Source organism: Hibiscus syriacus, unplaced genomic scaffold, assembly GCF_006381635.1.
Source record: "Hibiscus syriacus cultivar Baekdansim isolate YM2019G1 unplaced genomic scaffold, ASM638163v2 tig00111671_pilon, whole genome shotgun sequence".
Lineage (NCBI taxonomy): Eukaryota > Viridiplantae > Streptophyta > Magnoliopsida > Malvales > Malvaceae > Hibiscus > Hibiscus syriacus.
The window spans coordinates 645,299-665,482 of record NW_024063152.1 but is presented as its reverse complement, the minus strand read 5'-3'; the positions used below and the strand labels follow the sequence as shown (position 1 = coordinate 665,482).

The 20,184-nt window shown below is 32.6% G+C and overlaps 1 protein-coding gene and 1 pseudogene across 1 annotated transcript; both read right to left on the bottom strand.

Annotated features, from left to right (window-relative positions):
- Positions 1-1,043: 1,043 nt before the first annotated feature.
- LOC120167306 lies at positions 1,044-2,277 on the bottom strand (annotated as a pseudogene).
- Positions 2,278-3,378: 1,101 nt separating this feature from the next.
- Positions 3,379-6,571, bottom strand: LOC120167230 (zinc finger protein GAI-ASSOCIATED FACTOR 1-like). The gene is made up of 3 exons (XM_039176305.1): positions 6,076-6,571; positions 4,864-5,260; positions 3,379-4,301 (listed from the first exon to the last, which is right to left on the bottom strand). The coding sequence occupies exons 1-3, from the start codon at positions 6,227-6,229 to the stop codon at positions 3,524-3,526; spliced, it is 1,329 nt and encodes a 442-aa protein (XP_039032236.1). The 5' UTR covers positions 6,230-6,571; the 3' UTR covers positions 3,379-3,523.
- Positions 6,572-20,184: the final 13,613 nt, after the last annotated feature.

Here is a 20,184-nt window from a genome sequence, read left to right as displayed (position 1 = left end):
TGGTTTTTCGGTCACATGTCGTTGGGTGTTCGGCCGATTAACGCGTTGGTGGTTGCCGACGGTGGCAACTTAAAGTTTTAAAAGTTTTGAGTTTTTTTCAAGATTTGGAAAATTTTAAGGTTTCTTTTTTGAATATATTTTTTTTTAAATAAGAATTCTCAAAATTACCTGAGCCTGACATGTGTCACTTGACGGAGATTTTTAACGGCACTTCTAGGCACCTCAAATGGTAACAGAGAAAACGTTAGGCACCTATTTTTAACGAAAAATTCTTTAGGCAATAAAATATTTTTCAAGGCATAGTTTCGATACTCATTTTTGTATTAAGTCTTTATTTTTTTTGGCAGTTGGCCTGTTTGGTTTGGAAGATTAGATATCTCACACTTACTCCAGTCTTGTCAAGAAAAATAAAGCTAAAGGGGGGAATTGTCAAAATTAGAAAACTTAATGGACAAATTGAAAATTGATAAATCCGATATTTTACTCGTATCTCTTTGAAATTTGGTTTCTTTGTTCAAATTGGTACGAATAGTATGTATATATGATCAATTTTGTACTTATGATTTTTTTAGTCTAAATAATTATAATATGTGAAATAAAATATTTATATTTTATAAAGTTTTAAAATTATTTTAATTTGTTTAAATCCGTCTATTTGAACGACTTAAATTTCAAATGACCTAAATTATATCAAGAAGTAAAAGTTGAAAATCCATAGTTCGGCAATTTATATTCAAGGAATTAGTGAAATCAACAATTTAATAATTTATAAGTGATAAATTGTAGAAAAAAAACTAACATTTCAACTTCATTTGTTTACCAACAAGTGGACTCACTTAAAAGTTTTCATAAATATGAAAATCAAGTTCTTAACAAATAAAAAAAAGAGGACTACTTTTTTTTATTTTCAAGGTAGATGGATGACATTCATAATTAGATCTCTTAAATTATATCAAATTAAAGTTAAGGGATTAAATCACAAATTTTAGAATAAGAAGAGGACTAAAACTGTTATTAACCCATAGAAGTGAAATAGTTGGTACTCACGAGAAGTCTAAGGGAACCGATGAAACAATGACACTAACATTGAGCTCACCAGGCGGACCATATGCAACAATTGGCTAGTTCACACTCTCCCGGCGGTGATTGCCGGAATTCGGAGTGGCGGTGGGGAGTGGATCGAGTGATCTCTCTAATCTCTCAGCTGCTCTATACAGCATCCTTTGATGTCCAACCCGGTCTGCCCGATTCCTAAACTCTGCAGGCCCAATACTTTCATGCAAAACAACAGCATTGAATTTAAACTAGTTAAACCCCATCAATGAAATCGAAGTAACTTGAGGAATAAGTCAGGTCATGTCGAAACCTATTAACTGAATCGTTCGTTGTTTTCGATGCGACGGCTGTATGCTTCGATCGGATAAAGCACTTCCACCTTCAAACTTCGGCAGAATGAAACTCGTTATGCAACCGAAATTCGCACCAACAGATCAATGAAGTCGAACCTACACCGATAAGTAAGTGACAGTTGAATGTCGTGGCGAGCGGTGCGAATTCCTAAGTCGGAGACTTTCCGGCCCTCGTTGTCACCTGTTGGAAAGTCACCTTCGGGCAGTTGTTGGATGATTGTGTCATGTAAATTCTGTTCCGGGAGACGTATTTACAAGCATGAAGATACTGCAGCAATGAGGCTCATTGTTTTAATTTTGGGCCTACTTTTGATCCTTTAGTTTTAGGCCTAATATTTTGCTATTTGGGCTGCATGGGTACTATACGGGGATTCTTGGTTGCTCTTTGCTTGCTCGTGCACTTAAAACGTGTTGAAAAGTAAATTCAAGGAACCATCTCCGTAATAAAAAAAATATTATTATTTTAAATTATAACTAGTATCTAATTTATTGACCGACTAATTTAAATCGAGTTTTATATAGGCTCATTTAGGGATGGGCATGAGACCCGAACCCGACCCGATCGGGTCAGACTTTTTAAAAAATTTCGGGTTTGAATCGGTTCGGGTTTAGGATGAAAAATACCCGACCCGTCCAAAAAATATATATATAATTTTACCTAAAATATTTAAGAATAATTACAATAATACCCCTCTGTATATTATTTTGTTCAATTAAGTCACTATTTTTATTGAATAAAAATATTTTTTATTATTTTGGGTCGGGTCAGGTTCAGGTGGGTTGAAAACTTGTTTTGGTCGGGTCGGGTCTCGGGTAGAGGACTCCTTGTTCTCGAATCGGGTGGACCAAAAACCCGACCCATGTCCATCTCTAGGCTAATTTGGGAGTGACACTTCCAATCCAGTTTACTCTCTTCAGTCAGAGTTTGAACTCCTAAAATTATTTAAGGAATCTAATATCTTATCTTACTAAACAAATTGGTTGTACCTAAAACATATTTTTTAAAAACTCAAATTCAAATAATTTTATTTAATTATATATTAATTTAAAAATATAAATATTATTTGTTTAATAATATAAAATCATTAATAAAATGGTAGGAATCTAATATCTTATCTTACTAAACAAATTGGTTGTACCTAAAACATATTATTTTTAAAAACTCAAATTCAAATAATTTTATTTATATTATATATTAATTTAAAAATATAAATATTATTTGTTTAATAATATAAAATCATTAATAAATGGTTAAAAAGTTGTAACAATGATTATTTATAAAGGTGAAAATGTAAAAAGAAAAGAGTTAAATCTTTTTCCTTTTGGGCCCGATACCTCAAGGGAAAGTAATGCAAATCATGCATGAAATGATGGATTTTCACTCTCGAGATCCACCGGCAATTAATTAGTAATTAATTATGTTGTAACATGAATAGTTTAAATATTATAGTGAGTTTTTTTTATACTTCATTAAATATTGGAAAAATATATATGGTACGGATCAAACTACATCAGTGAGTAAAGAAATTATTGTTATCTCTAGAGGTCTTATGTTTAAGTACAAGAGATTGCAATAGTATTTGAGCTTTCAATATCAAATTATTGAGAATCTTTAGAACAAATACTATCTTATAATAATCTTATATTAATAAAAAATATCGGTAAAATATAAATAATATTTTTTATAATTTTGTATAAAAATAAGAATTAAATTTATTAGTCAATTTATTTAGACCATATGCTATAAATTTATTACGGAGGTAATCCTAAATCTATTTGCTTCATTTAGAATTCTAGAATTCGAACATTAGACGTTGCTTAAAGTGTTTGAAGTACAACGAAACATAACGACGATGAATGTTGTTAAATTCACAGCCACTCCACAGTTAAAAGATAAATAAATATATAAATTAATTCGGAATCTATCAAGCAATTTAGATTTTTGACATACCAAGCCGAAGTGCTTAATTGCTCTTTAGCAAGAACATTTATATTTGTCTTAAACATTGATCCATGGCTACATGAATAGACTGCAAAAAGAAAAGTGATAAAAGAAGTTACAGGCAAAGGGGAGTTGTAGTTGGAGATAGCTAAGCTGAATACTTTTATTCTTTTTAAACTTTCCACATTGGTTTCTCCAACGCTGCATGTTGCTGACAATGACGCAACCCTTGCAGTCTGGCTCCTGCAAACTGATCAAAGTCATGCTGTTGCTGATGATGATGTTGATGCTTCTCAAGTAGATTCCTTGGTGGTCTCGATCCACCAATCCCCAAGAAATCAACCGTCATTGTATCAGCACCGAAACCTGATAAACCAGTCCGACTTCTTGGAGTCTCTGAATTCTTCAACAACGCATTGTTTTGCTCGAAAATCCCTGAAAACATCCCAAGATTGTTGTTGTTGTTGTTATCATCTTGAGCTTGCATTGAAACAAACGATGGTGACGCCATGGTACTTGTGGTGAAAGTACTAGAGGTTGCACCCATTTGAGCTGCTTTCTGCAACAATGCAGTGGCGGACATGGAGGTCGAGCCGGAAAAGAGTTGCCCGCAGTTTCCGTCAAATATGGTCGTCGACGGATTCATATTCAGCTGCAAGCAAGAGGAGGCAGAAGAGTTCGAAACACCGTTTGAAAACATGGTGCCCGCCATGTTTAACGGCTGCTGCAAAGAGCTTTTAGTGTCGTTGGCGAATGGATCTGATATACAGATGGCGGATGGATTCCGGTTGTTATTGATGGGAATTGCGGGGATGAGCTGATCAGAAGCAGCAGCAACGCGGCCTAGTACATTTGCCGATCCCACGTTTGCTACTAGTCCTTGGCTTGCTTTGTTGTTTTCTTCAGTTAGGGCATCACAAAAAGCTCGATGCGTTATAAAGCTGTCTCTCCTCCAAAAAAAAAAAAAGAAAAAAAAACAAATTCAAGAGTCCATTATTCATATATATATATATATATATATATATATATATATATATTGACGAAACAATTTGATAGGTCGAATATTGACAATACATTCTTTTTAATTTGGACGAAAAGTATCAGCCGATGTGTTAATGACATTTGGCAATATTTTTATGTAGGAGAGATGAAATCATAAGGAAGAAGATGAGAGTGAATAAGATGTAGAAAAGTGGGGAGGATACACTCATGTGGTTGAGAACTATTTATAGTGACTCTAAATAATATTGTCACATAGGGTAATATGAATACTCGTAGGTCAGCATGTTCAATAAATTTGGTTGTTATATCTTGAATTTCGCTTTAGTACATCACATTGGACTATCAAAGGTCTTGAATATGCACTATAGCTAAATGGAAGGCTATGATACTTTTGTCTGGATGATATGAATTTCATGAAAATTTTGATAAACGAACAAGTTTGACCAAAGGTTTCCGTTAGTTTTTAGAGATAATTTTCGGAGGTATAACAATATATATATATATACACACCTGGAGAAAATGGTGCCACAGTCACATTTGTATTCCTTGGTGCCACAGGTCTTTGAATGAGCTTTCCAATCAGATTGCACGGCGTATTTCTTGTAGCACTTATCGCACTTCCATTTCTTCTCGCCATGCTTGCGACAAAAATGCTTCTTGATCCCGGTGAGGTCGCCTAGGGCTCGAGCCGGGTTATGGTGGACGCATGACGGCTCGGGGCAAACGTAAACCCTTTTGCGTATCTCGGTTGTGCTTCTTTGCTTAAGCTTCCACGGCAGGTTATGCCCTCGACGGTGGAGCTGAAGGTTTTGGTCCCTTCGGAACCCTTTGTTGCATATTTCACACACGAAACGATTCGTCGCCAAAAGTGCCTTTGGTGATAAAGCAATCACTTCCGCATTGGGATCTGCACATAAAACCATGCAACAAACTGATATATCAGTCACTTTGTGTTATTTTAGATGATAATATAAGGTGGTATCCGATCGAAACACCCTTTCAATCATTTGATAATAAATTTGTAAATATTCTTATAGGCCTGTTCGAATTTAGAAATCTAAGAATAATAATCATCTTTATTTGCTTCCTACAATAAACTAAAATTTCATTAAAAGTACGGATATTCCATTGTCAGGGAAAATTTTGATTTTATTTACTTAAACAGTGAAGAACAAAAGAAAAGAAAAGAAAGGGAAAAGGAGAGAAAAATAACAGTTTGCACTGCAATGATTGTCATACGGAACCAATAATTGAAACCCTTTCCCCTTACACAGCTTAAAGTAAAAAAGAAAGAAAAAACTTCAATAATTCAACCCAGATTTGCTCTCAAAAACTGTTAGTATTTTTTCCCGAGAAAAAGTAGTCCAAAAAATTCAGAAGATCTTGTTCTTAACAGCAGCTATAGTTGAACTAAAGCGGCTTAAATAAAACATTCAAGAAACTTTCTAAATCCAGCAAGTAAAACCAAGAGAAAACACCTAAGTTGAATTGTACGTGTATCTATATGCTTATATTCTGAATCTGATAGCTTATCAGTTGACTGCAACAAATAAGAAAACCTAAGAAGACACTGAATTACCAACAAATCCCACAATTATCTCCCCATTTTCAAGATCTTGAAACCCTTTTTTTTTGTTTTAAATGGATTAATGAGAGAGAGAGAGAGAGAAAAAACTTGAAAGCTTGTTCATATATATATGTGTGTGTGTGTGTGTTATATACCAGGAGTTCCTGGAAGGTTTCGTTTCTTCTTGGCTGGTGGTGGAGCAGTGGAGCCATTTCTGTTCGTTGAGCCATGAAAGTTTCTTGCTCGTTCTTGCTCTTCTTGTTGAGCTTCAGAAGAGAAACTACCTCCGTCACCTGTGATATTTGACATGGAACGGGGAAAGAAAAAAGAGAGAGAGAGATCTTTTAATAAAAAAAATACAATAAACTTTTTGTCTTTCTTCCAAATGAAACTCTCTTGTTCTTTTCTTTTTCTCTTATTCCTAATTCTTGATGCTCATCACACACACCAAAAGCAGGATTATTTGTTTATATTAATAAAAGGGGGAAAAACAAAAAAAAAAGACAGAAAACTTGGGATTTTGTTGTAGCTAAAGGAAGACAAGAACCAGGAAATTCTCCTTTATTTCTGGTGATGGTAAAGTGTTTTTTCCTGCTTTATTCTGCCTATAGGTAAGTGAATAACATATATATGAAGCCAACCCAATCTGGTCTTCTTTGGCTAGAGTGATAATAATAATAAATATTGCTACTAGGTAATATATATATATATATATATGATCCACTTACAATGTAAAACTAAAGATTTTATATAGATTTAGGATCGTTGAATGATTGTAAATAGATTGTTGATATTAACTTCTTGTCTTTTTTCCAGTAAATATCTTCTCATTTCCTACTACTAATCTCATTCATTTATTTTCTCTCATTCAACAGTTCTAATTCTGTGTAAAATTAAAAAAGTTTTACATGATGTAATATGATAGTATATCATATATATATATATATATATATTTAAGACTTTTGACCAATGCTATAACAAATTGCCCTAGGTTTTTATAATAAATTGGCCTAAATCCCGAAACTTTTCAATTTTTTTGTGATGTTAGTTACCCTTATATTAGCTTATCATGTCAAATTTACTCCCATATATTAGTGCTCTTTGTCATAGGGACTTGATTTAAAAAATCCAAGTAGTGAAGGTGTAAAATAGAAATTTATCCAAGATAGAGTTTACAAGTTTAAATATAAATTTCATTCATCATCACTATAATTTTGTACTCACACCTCCCACTTGGTCAACCTTTTAAAATTTTAGTTATAATTATTCTAAATATTTTAAATAATTAAATTTTATGGAATACATATTTAAATTTATTTGATTATTTTTAAATATATTTTCTTAAGATTTTATTAATAATAAATTTTAAAAATTAAAAATTATAAAATTTATTAAGTAATAATGTCAATGAGATAAATACTTATTTATCATAATAAATAAATTAGTTATAATTGATAGGAGAATTGGAGATGTGATGGATTTTGATGGTTCATCCTTTATGGTTTAGATGAAGAGTCACAAACGGTTGTTTTGAGTAATGGAAAGAGAGAACATAATAACTAAAGAAGACGATGAACAATCGAGAGAGATTGATCGAGATAGTCTCTCCTCCAACCTTGCATGGTGATTTATATACATGTTCTTAGTGTTGGCTTCATGCCTAAAGGTGATGATGGTTATTTGTAGGTCGACGAGGTGAATAAATCTAGCTGTCGGATAATAGATTTAGATATTAGATTATGTGAGTCTGTCAATGATACGACTAATGGAAGAAATACCACAATACTTAATTTCAAAATTTGGCCTTAAAGAAATTGTTTATAAGATAGATAATATATGATTTAATTTTAATTGACTCTAGTATATTAATGTTCTTTGATTAATTTTTTTAAAAATAATAATCCACTTAAAGGGATCAATATTTCTTTTAACACTAAAATTATTTCTTGATTTTTTTATAAGTTTTAAAAGAAAATGAATGAAATTTGGTTATAATTAATGATGTTACCTACAAATATAGATTATTTAAGTTAAGCTTTTTGTTAACTGTTTTTAAAAGTTTTTTTATAAATTATTTGAATGTATTAGATAATATTTGTTATATTAAATATAATAGTTATTAATTAATTTGATGGATTTTAATGTATTAAAAATAATTATCTAATATGTTAGCTTTTTTTTCAAAAAATTATTTTGAAGACACTATATGCATCATTTGGATTAACGAATGGCTTCATTATAAGGGATTTACTCCTATTAACAAATCAGTAATATTTCAGGGACATTGAGGGTATTACAGACATTTTAACATGTTAAAGATCCAACACATTTCAAACATCGCTTGTGGACGAGATCTTCAAGCCGACGAATTTGTCGTTTTCCGGCATAATTTTACAAAAACAATTTCATTCCCGAAAAGCCCCTGCGTTTGACCCGAAACCACGAGACGGACACTGAACTCGCAGCCGCCGTGAGCCGGCGAAGTGACGAAATTAGCCTTGGCCGTTCACGGGTGCGCTGATCAAATCCTTCTCGAAAAGGACCCCACAATAATACAAAATATGTTAATTTATACTTAAATTGTGCTGCAAGAAACAAAACTGTCAGCCAAGATTCCCAATTGTCATTTTCTACACAAATCCTGGGAAAATGTTTAGTCTATTTAGTTTGTGTTTTATTTATAATTTATTTCCAAGTAGTTTGAATTTTGAAAAATAAATTGTTTTCAATTATAATATATAAATAGATATATTAATAAGTTGAATACATTTGAATTTAGATATGGATTATTGAAATTTAAATTACAATAAAATTTAAATTTAGAACCCATAAATGATATTTTAGATATGGCATTAAAATTTTATCATATTAATTGTATTAATTTAAAATATGTGAAAATCATTACCGTGACCAACTGGACTGGTTCAGGTGGTAAACAGCTTGATATCGCTTAAATAGGTCTTGCTTTCGAGTCATTGTGTTAACAAAAATTTCGCGTTGGAAGACTCATCTACCACAACCAAGTGTGAGAACAACCAAAAAAATTGTTATTATTTTTTTTTCATATATCTTTTGGGAAGAATATAATGATCTCATGATAAACCTATGAGATTCAAATATAATTTTTCGAGCTTGAGTTGAGCTTTAATTTTTTATTTCGGATTCGAGTCAAACTTGATAATTTTAAGATAGCGAACTTTCCAATCGAATCTATCTCAGCTCTAATCTTTTCGAGTCGAGTCGAACTTAATAATACTCGAGCTCAACTCTATCGTTTATAACCCTAGTCTTGACCCTTGTGGATAATGTTTAGAAGACTACTAATTTCATTATTGGGGAGTTAACATCCATACTACTTATCATAGTATTATTGAAAGTCGAATCACCTACGACATTGCATGAAAGTGAAAGTAGTATTGTACTTTTAGAGACATAACAAGCATAAGAATCTAACCGACACGGAATATATACATGAATAGATGGAAGGAATGAGTAAGGATACTCGTCTCTTGAAAATTTTAAATTAATATATATTTTAAATATATTTTTTATATTTTTAATTGATAATCTATCTTCACTCTTTTAAAATTTTATAAATTTACTCCCTTATAATATTTTAAAAATTCATCATTAACATAAAATACTACGTCCGCTCCCTAATCCGCTACCCAATATATACACACATACAGCTCAGTCACTTTCCCTAAGCTTCCTATTTCCACGCAAAAGTAACAAATTACTTGTCAATTAATTGTACGTAACAGTTAAAACTGGAAATCATGTATTTGCATGGTTGATGGGACTCGTCTGCATGGATATACAATTGTATTAGGGTAAACTACACATTTAGTATTTTAATTATAATTTTTTTCATTTTAGTCATTTAAAAATTATGCTTAACATTATATTTTAGCTTCATTTTGATCACACATTTTATTTTAACAATATATTAAACCCCCTCAATAAAATAAATATATAAGGTTGATTCCACGGTAGTCATCAAAAAGCTGCCCACATTGAAAAATGAAATTCTGAACTTGCATGGACAGTTAATTAATCTTTCTTCATTAATCTATGATTATTCTCTTAATTAATTTTAGAAATCCCATAGGGATATGTGCTGTACTCTACAGCTAGTGTCTATAAGGGTGCGTTTGGTTCACGAAATGTAAGATTTACTGTGAATAAAAGGTAACCAGGGAATAAGATTACTGGGAATGTTATATTTTGTGTTTAGTTGGTTTAGCAGGAATGTAAGATTACCGTGTTTGATTAAAGGAATAAAAGATTATTGGAATATATATTTGACCAAATTGTCCTTATTATATATTTGTATAATATTACAAGTTGTAAAAAATTTATATTTTCTTAAAAAAATAAATTCATAGTATTTATAATATTTTTACAAAAAAAATTAAAAATATAAAAAATGTTTTGAAGGGTAAAAATCTAAAATAATTTAAGGATAAATTTGTAATTTAACCTTCGTAGAATTTTTATTATTCAATGACAGAATAATGATTTTTTGGAAAAAAAATAAAAAAATTAAGGGCATTTTAGTCCAAAACGCCGGTAATGTTACAATACCTAAGGGAAATGAGGTAATGACATTCCCGGTAATATATCCCAAAAAATCCACTATTGGTAATAAAACATTACTAGGAATGACATTCCCGGCCAAACCAAACGGACGGGGGAATGTGGATTTCATTCCCGGGGGAATCCCACATTCCCCATCCAAACGCCCCCTAAAGGTTAACGTATTGACAAGTAAAGTTATTTAGTTATATTCATTAATTATTGATAACTATCGATAACGTATATATATCTTATAAAAATAATGGTTTAAATTCAAGATTCTTAAATAATAATATTTTTTATTATTAATATTTTTATAGATTCACAAACATACATTGTTTTTCTTATTGCATGCAAATCATTAAATTATTAATTTTTAAGATCAATGATTTGAGAATAAAGTTGAATAGTGAAATCCATTTATTATTATATACAGACAGTAGTAATTATTTTAACTTTTCAGTTGACGTTGTTAATCTTCAAAAGAAGAGGAGAGGAGACCCATTAATTATTATTAGTTTGATGAGCTTGTAAATCAATTGTAATCTCTTGGGATCGAACATCAAAGTGGCTAAAAGCTTTTGCCACAATATATATATATATATATATATACAATTGCAGATTTAAAAATATTTTTTTAGGACGAAGACACATATATTGATAATATAAATTTTTTATATGAAATTTATATAAATAAAATTTTAGAATAGATACAATTAATAAAATATATAACTAATCAAATAAAATTTTAATTTTACGGTGAGTACATGTCTATCCTGGATTAAGGGTGAATCCACCACTATAGAGATGAATTGAGGGTATTGAGATGCGGTCACACTTCCATGAATTTTATTTTTTCTTATATTTTAAGTATTTTGTGTACTTTTTATTAATTATCTAATTTTACATCTCTTAAACTTTTAATATAATTTGTTAAGTTCATATTCACTAATGTAACTTTACATGTACCTCCCGAATAATATATATATATATATATATATATATCCATCCACCAACCAAAATGGTCCCCATATATGAAAACAACTGCATGCCCACTGCCTAAGCTTTCAATTTTAATTATCAGATCATATACTATATTTGTGACCAACCAAATTTACTTTAAATTTTCGGACATTATTAATAAAGTTATAGAAAAGGAAGCAACAAGGAGACAATTATTGAGTATAATCAAATAACCCAAATCTTGAATATATTTTTATTTTAATTGCAAGTTAACGACATGTCGATCTAGCTCGTTTGTTTTTGTCTTGTCTTAATATTCCGAGTAAAAGAACATTTTGTTGGCTAATTAAATCTAAAGAAAAAGACAATTTTTATCAAAACGATCCTTATAGACCATTTGAACAACTACTACATAAAGGTTTAGAAGTTAACACGTTTCGACACGAATTAAACGACTTAAGTGGTTATCGAATTATTGTTATTCATTAAGATTCTAAGTTCGAGCATCGTACATACAGATGTATAGACGTTCAATATCAAACGGTTAATAAAAAGATTTACGTTCCTTTGGTCTCAAATCCCTATCCTTACACCTATGTATGTGGATGTAATATAAATTGAATTATTGTTGTAACACAATTGTGACCAAACTATCGTTGAATCGTGATAAGTATTAATACAAATCTAATCACTTATTAGAAATATAATTTTCATGATTCATAGGTAAGGTCTATACATATGAATCGTGATAATTATTAATATATTAAAAAATAATGATTATAGAAATAATGAATTTAATCTTAATTTGACGTCAATGTATCAAATATAAAGATCAACAATATTAACTATAGTAAATTTTAACCTACTAATTTTAGGATAAACTACATGTTTAGTAACTAAACTATTACTTTTGTTTCATTTTTGTACCCAACTTTATTTTTTTCAAAATCATACCTAACATTTAGTTCATGTTTCAATTTGATATCATGCCGTTAAAATATTAACAGAACTACTAACGTGATTTTTTTTTTAATTTTTTTCAATGATGACTTCGCATTATCTTATGGTGACACATCAATATATTCGTTAAGTTTTTAACAGCAATGTATCAAAATGGAACCTAAACTAAAGTTATGTATGGTTTTGGAAAAAAAGTTTGGGTATCAAAACAAAACAAAATTAATCATTTATGTATTAAATGTGTAATTTACACTTAATTTTATTATAATAAAAGGAAAAAAGAGTATTCTTTTTCGAGTCATCGACAAAAAAGAGAGAGGCTGAATAATGACAGATAGATCTCCATGAACTTATTAAGTTGGCAATGAGCTTTCACTTGAGCTTTTTGTTTTTGTTTCTTTTCCTTCTTTTTTTTAAATAAAGAGTTTCCCCATCAAACTTCCTTTCTTTTGTGAAAAGAGAAAATGAATGCAATTAAGGCAAAAAAGCTACTTTCAAACAGAACTTAAAGATACTATTGTTTCACAAGGATGATTTGTGGGTGCTATTGGCTATTACTTAATCACTCACATTATTTGAACTCGAGACTTCTAGAAAGAACTATATTTCTCTTTATCACTAAGATAACTCGATGGGTTTCGCTCTTTTTTTTAAAACTGAAGAATTTTACTATAATTTATGATAATTTATAAAAAATATATATAAAAACACACTAAAATATAAAATTATATATATATATATATATATAGTTATACAAACATTAAAGGTATATTTTTTTATTAAGAATACAATGTATCTTATCAATGTATTACTAAACCTTTATATATAAAAGTGTATAAATAAACAAGAATTAGAAAATATTAATTTATAGATCTACTTTGAATGCATATAATTTATGTATATATATGGGTTAGGATATAATATATATATATATATATCATATAAAGGAAATGTCAATCATTTGATCAACATCCACAAAGGGTTTTTCTTTTCAATTTAAGGAAAAACACTTTTGAGATTATATGCAAGTCCTCTTTTTGTTTGAAAATTCTTCGAAATTTCATACTTACCGATGGGAGAAAAGGGGAGTGGGGATTAATGCATGTGGTTCAATAATTGTGACGATAAAGATTAAAAAAAAGTTGCAAAAAGAAATCTAAAGATCTAAAATGTATACCAAATTCAAAATAACAATCATTTTATGTATGATGGCCTTAGATGCAAATCTATCTATATCTATATCTATATATATATGATATATATATATGAGTTAGGATTCACTTCACAATGTATTTTCTTTTTTAATTTTGCAACATTTAAGAACGTTGGATGTGTGAAAATAGATGGATGAGATTAATAGTAGGAAATGAGATTCCAGCGAATATTTTCTCATTTTCTACTGTTAATCTCGTCCATCTATTTTCACTCATCAAATGGTCCTAAATATGTGTAAAACTATAAGAGTTTTACATTGTATAACATGATCATGTCCTCGTGTATATATATATATATATATATATATTGAAATGCAAGATGAGAAACATAATTCAGTTATCTTCATCCAAATGCAAATCTTAGTTGTAAATCTTTGTTTGCTTGGATAAAGATATGGATAACCCTAAACCATCATATGGAAATGGGGTCTTGCTTTTTGGACCTAAAGTTCATTGGTTTTTTACTAGACCTCAAGTATGGATCGTAAAACGGACATGAAAGATACAAATATATATATATATGCTCTTCAATCTCTTTACTGACTCGACTCGATCCAATGGTGGATCCATGATTACAATCCAGGTCAAATACATAAAACCTTCAGCATTCATGGAAGGAAATTGTATTGATCAACGCTATATTAGATATAGGAACAAAATATAACTGAACTAGAAACTTCGATTAAACGTTAATATCTGAAACAGATTTCTGAATAAATGAGTGGAGGTGGACAAAAATACTATGAAAAGATGTTTGCTGTGTGCAATTGCTAATTCAGAAATGGCTTCTAACAGTAACGAACCAAAAGCTGATGTTTCATTTTTTTTTTGAAAGGGATCACCATGTGCTGGTCTATACTATGTGCAAAGAAAAAAAAATGGAAGCTCATACCTCTCTATTGGAGATGTTTGAGGTATCCATCAGCCAATGGACCTCGCGGCATGTCGGCAAATGAAAGAACTTGATGATATTCGCTAGATATCCACTTGAGGAGGATTGTTCATAACATCTTTGGAACAAATAAACACACCATCAGCGTCTTTACCTTCCTTTGCATCCTCAATTTTAGTGTCAGCGCTCCTGTGATTTGATGTTGCTTTGATTCTACTGCGTGCCTTTCGGGAAGGAGTTGAAAATTGGTTTGCTTGCGCTCGCACGTTTCTAACTTTTAGTGGCCTACTCAAGTTGAAGAAGCCACTCTCAAGAGCTTCCAACGCTCTAGTGGTCGATGGTCTGCTTCTTTTGCTTTGTGTTATAGACTGGATTTTTGTAGAGAAGAATGTCGAAAGAAAATAGGTTTTAGAAGAAGAATTGAGAGATTTCAGAAGAAGTTTGCATCATTCATTTCATAAGAAAATTTTTACAATCAAGCCTAGTATTATTTAATTACATGAGCCATAGAATTCCTGCCAGCTGTCTAGTGTCATAACAACTATCTAACAGAATGATTCTTCTCTTTCTATTCTTTCTCAGATACTGGGCCTTCGTGTTGGGCTGCTCCATCACGCCATTCCCTTCCAGGCCTGCTCCTCTGCTGTGGTAAGTTTCCTTTGCCTCTCATGTGATTTTAATTCCCAATCCTATCTTCAATCCCTAACCCTCGATCCCCATTTCCCAATTGCTCCTGTTTCCTCATCTCTCTTCTTCGATGCTTCCTCTTCTCTCTTCTTCTCCAACCATAACAATACCCATCCCTCGAGACGAGCCTTGTCCCCAAGGATCGAACGCCGGAAACTGGCCTTTGAGAGTCGTATAATCCTCCCAAGTATCATTTTCTTCAGTCAGATTCTCCCAACGAACCAAAAGCTGAGTGACAGGTTTTCCCTTTCTATTTACGATTCGTCTTGCCATAATCTTCAAGGGTTTGATTTGTAACCCTCCTTCTTCATCTACTGTAGGAGGTTCAGTGACAGCAATCAATGAATCGCCGATGAACTTCTTCAAAAGGCTCACATGGAAGACTGGATGCAAGCGAGAGGATTTCGGTAAGTCCAATCGATAAGCGACTTTTCCAATCTTTTCAAGAATTTTATAAGGTCCATAATATTTTGCTGCTAATTTCAAATTCTTTCTCAGGGCAATAGATGTCTGTCGATAGGGCTGCAATTTCAGGTAGACCATATCTCCTACTTCAAAAACCCTTTCAGTTCTGTTTTTATCTTGTTGCTGCTTCATGCGATTACTTGCCATCTGCAATTGAGTTTGAATTAACTGTCTAGTAACTTCTCTGTTGTTCATGATTTCTGCAATAGTATGTACTGTAGACTCTGTAGGCCAAACCATAATAGGTGGTTTGTAGCCATATAAAGCCTGAAAAGGAGTTAACTTGAGAGCAGTATGATAAGTGGTATTGTACCACCATTCAGCATGTGATAGCCACTTAGTCCATTGCTTAGGTTTATAAAAACAAAACCCTCTCAAATACTGCTCCAGACACTGGTTAACTCTCTCTGTTTGACCATCTGTTTCTGGATGGTAAGCAGTGCTGAACACTGTCTTGGTGCCTAACTGTTTCATAAATTCCTTCCAAAATAAACTTGGAAGGTCTTATCCCTATCAGAAATGGCCATTTTAGGCTGGCCATGTAGCTTGTACACATTGTCTAAGTAGAGCTTAGCCACCTCTGCTGCAGAATAGGGGTGAGCTAAAGGGAGAAAATGACTGTATTTGGTAAATTTATCCACTATTACCAAAATACAATTTTTCTTTAGTGAAGTAGGCAACCCTTCAATGAAATCCATAGAAATTATTTCCCAAGCCTGGTTAGGAATAGGTAGTGGCTGTAATAAACCAGGCTTTGCTAAATGCTCCACTTTAGTTTGCTGGCAAGTCTGGCAACATCTAACATAAGCAGCAACCATAGATTTAAGATTTGGCCAATAAAAATTAGACCTAATCTTATAATATGTAGCCTGAGCCCCGGAGTGTCCCCCTTGAGGAGAGTCATGTAAAGATTGTATAATCTGTAATCTAAGGCTTCCAGTAGCTCCAATATAAACTCTCCCATCATATCTAAGAACAGCCTTAGAAAACTTCCACTTACTGTCAGCCAGAGGAGTAATAGTCAGAATTGAAATCCAATTCTGAGCTAAAGAGTCACTCTTATAGCTTTCTTCAATCTCCTGAACCCAACCAGGTATCAAAACTGTCACTCCCATAGTCAAGCATTGAGCTTGATCCTCCCATCTTCTAGATAAAGCATCAGCAACCACATTTGATTTTCCCTTTCTATACTGAATTGTATAATCTAATCCCAATAACTTTGTTAACCCTTTCTTTTGGATAGTTGTAGTTAACTTTTGCTCCAAAAGAAACTTTAGGGGCTCATGATCAGTCTTAATAATAAATGATGCACTTTCCAAATAATGCCTCCATTTAGACACAGCCAAGAGAATAGCAAGATATTCTCTTTCATAAATAGATAATGCTGAGTGTCTAGGGCTTAGAGCTTTACTCAAATAAGCAATAGGTCTTCCCTCCTGAGATAAAACAGCCCCTACACCTCCTGAGCTAGCATCTGTTTCTAAATAAAATGTTTTAGAAAAATCAGGCAATGCTAAAACTGGAGCAGAACACATAGCCTTCTTAAGATCTTCAAAAGCACTGTAAGCAGCAGAATTCCAGTGAAAACCATCCTTTTTTAACATCTGTGTTAATGGTTTGCTAATAATACCATAGTGCCTAATAAATCTTCTGTAATATCCAGTTAGACCTAGAAACCCTCTGAGAGATTTAAGGGTTTTAGGCTGAGGCCAATTCTGCATAACTTCCACTTTGCTAGGATCAGTAGACACTCCTGCAGCAGAGATAATATGACCAAGATATTCCACTGTAGTCTGGCCAAAAAAACACTTAGATAACTTTGCAAATAACTGGTTCACCTTCAAAACTTCCAAAACAAGCCTCAAATGTTCAACATGTTGTTGCATACTGCTGCTATAAATCAAAATATCATCAAAGAAGACTAAAACAAATTTTCTAAGAAAGGAACTGAACAACTCATTCATGAGAGCCTGAAATGTAGCAGGTGCATTAGTAAGGCCAAAAGGCATTACCTTAAACTCATAATGCCCTTGATGAGTTCTAAAGGCAGTTTTGTAAATATCTTCTGGTTTAATTCTGATCTGCCAATAACCTGATCTCAAATCAATCTTAGAAAAGTAAACTGCCCCATTTAACTCATCCAATAAGTCTTCCACTATAGGAATAGGAAACTTATCTTTGATGGTCAAACTGTTTAGTTGTCTGTAGTCCACACAAAACCTCCAAGTGCCATCCTTCTTTTTAATAAGAAGGCAGGGAGAGGCAAAAGGGCTCCTGCTTGGCTGAATGACAGAAGAAGAAAGCATAGCAGCTATCTGTTTTTCAACTTCAGTCTTCTGATTATGAGGAAATCTATAAGGCCGTAGATTAACAGGTGTGGCAGTAGGTATTAGTGGAATTGCATGGTCATGTGACCTCTGAGGAGGTAGGCCTTCTGGTTCAGCAAAAACCTTGCTGTATTTATCCAATATAGGTTGCAATTCTATAGGAACAGAAGAAGAGTGTCCTGTCATAGTCAATAGGATAATATGACCAATAATATCAGAATCCCTTGCACTCATTTTAAGCAAAGTAGCTCCTGATATTTGATATAATTCAGTAGAGGGTTGTTGACCCTGAATACAAATCTGTTCCCCTTCATGATCAAAACTTAGTGTCATATTATTAAAGTCCATCAAAATTGGACTGAATAACTTCATCCAATCAACTCCCAATACCATGTCACTGCCTCCCAATTTAAGTAATCTAAAATCATGGGAAAAAGTATGTCCTTGCATTTCCCATTTAACCTTGTTGCATCTAGCAGAACTGAACAACTGTTGGCCATTAGCCACAGTAATAGCCAAAGGATAAGCAGTATTAATCTGTATGCCAGCATCAGCCCATGTAGGAGTTAAAAAACTGTGTGTACTGCCACTGTCAATTAGGATATTCAATGGTTTTCCCTGAATAGTGCCCTGTATTCTCAATGTATTATGGCCAATGCAGCCAGTAATAGCATTCATAGAAATTTCCAGATTTTCCTCTTCTTGTTGTTGAATTTGCTCAGCATCAGTAGGACATACCTCTAATAGAGAAGGATCAACTTCTTCAGTAATCATATTCAATTGCCTGGTTTTACACTGATGGCCCGGCAAATACTTTTCACCACATTTAAAGCAGAGGTTATTTTGCCTTCTGTAATCCATAAGATTTTGCTTTGGATTTGGTACTGCTGTAGGTTTTGTAGGTATTGGCAGTGTAGGTTTAGATGTATATAAGGGGTTTGGGTAGGGTGGGTTTTTAAAAGAAGACCTCACTCTTCTGTTCTCAAACTCCACAGACAGTTCATACAGTTTGGCCTGTTTAGATGCTTCAGATAAGTTTTTAGGATCTAAAGCCTTGACCCTATGCTTGATATCATCTCTAAGTCCACTAATAAAAAGTGACACAAAAAATTCCTCAGTCAAAGTAGGATTCTGCAACAACATATGAGGTTGTAACTCCTCAAACTTCTCTTGATAATCTTCCACAGACCCTTTCTGAGTCAATTTAGTGAACTCCTCAACAATATCAGAAAAAGTTCTATCACTGAATCTATGACAAAGATCAGCTTCAAATTCATGCCATGTCACATGGTGTTTCTGCATAATGTAACCATCAAACCAAACTTCTGCCTTGCCTGTTAAATACATTGTAGCTAGTTCCACTCTCTGCTCAACAGGAACCCCACAAATAGAAAAGTATTTCAGGCACTTCTGCACCCACCCTCTCGGATTAACCCCTTCAAAGAAAGGAAGTTCTATTTTAGGTCTATTCCACATAATCCCAGAACTAAATGAACTCCCTGGCCCCTTTTTTTCAGCATCTAGTCCCACTATAATAGGTCTAGAGTCACTATTTTCACCCATTTGATTCTCAGGCCTATAACTGTTCTTAATGGCTAGACAATCATCAGGTTTAGACTTTAATATCCCAGGTTCATCAGTTTTATAAGTAAACCTAGATTTGTCATTCAGCACAGTCACCATAACAGGAGTCTTTTCCTTATTTTTAGAAGTATCAAGAGATTGTACCTGCTCACCCACAGATTGCACTTGGTCACCAGTTCTGCCTGTCAATATCTTCAATAGCTCTTCCACATAGCCCTGATTCGTTTCCATTCTAGACTCCAATGCATTGATTCGATTCTCTTGATTTTCCCACCATTTGGGTGGATTGGTTTCATCCCGTCCTTGTTTAACTAAAGCAGTTAATTCTTCAATCTGCTTTTGCAACCCTGATAAATCAGCTTCAGCCATAGTTTGATTCTTCTTTGGCATGCCAGAATCGAGGCTCTGAATACCAATTTGTTATAGACTGGATTTTTGTAGAGAAGAATGTCGAAAGAAAATAGGTTTTAGAAGAAGAATTGAGAGATTTCAGAAGAAGTTTGCATCATTCATTTCATAAGAAAATTTTTACAATCAAGCCTAGTATTATTTAATTACATGAGCCATAGAATTCCTGCCAGCTGTCTAGTGTCA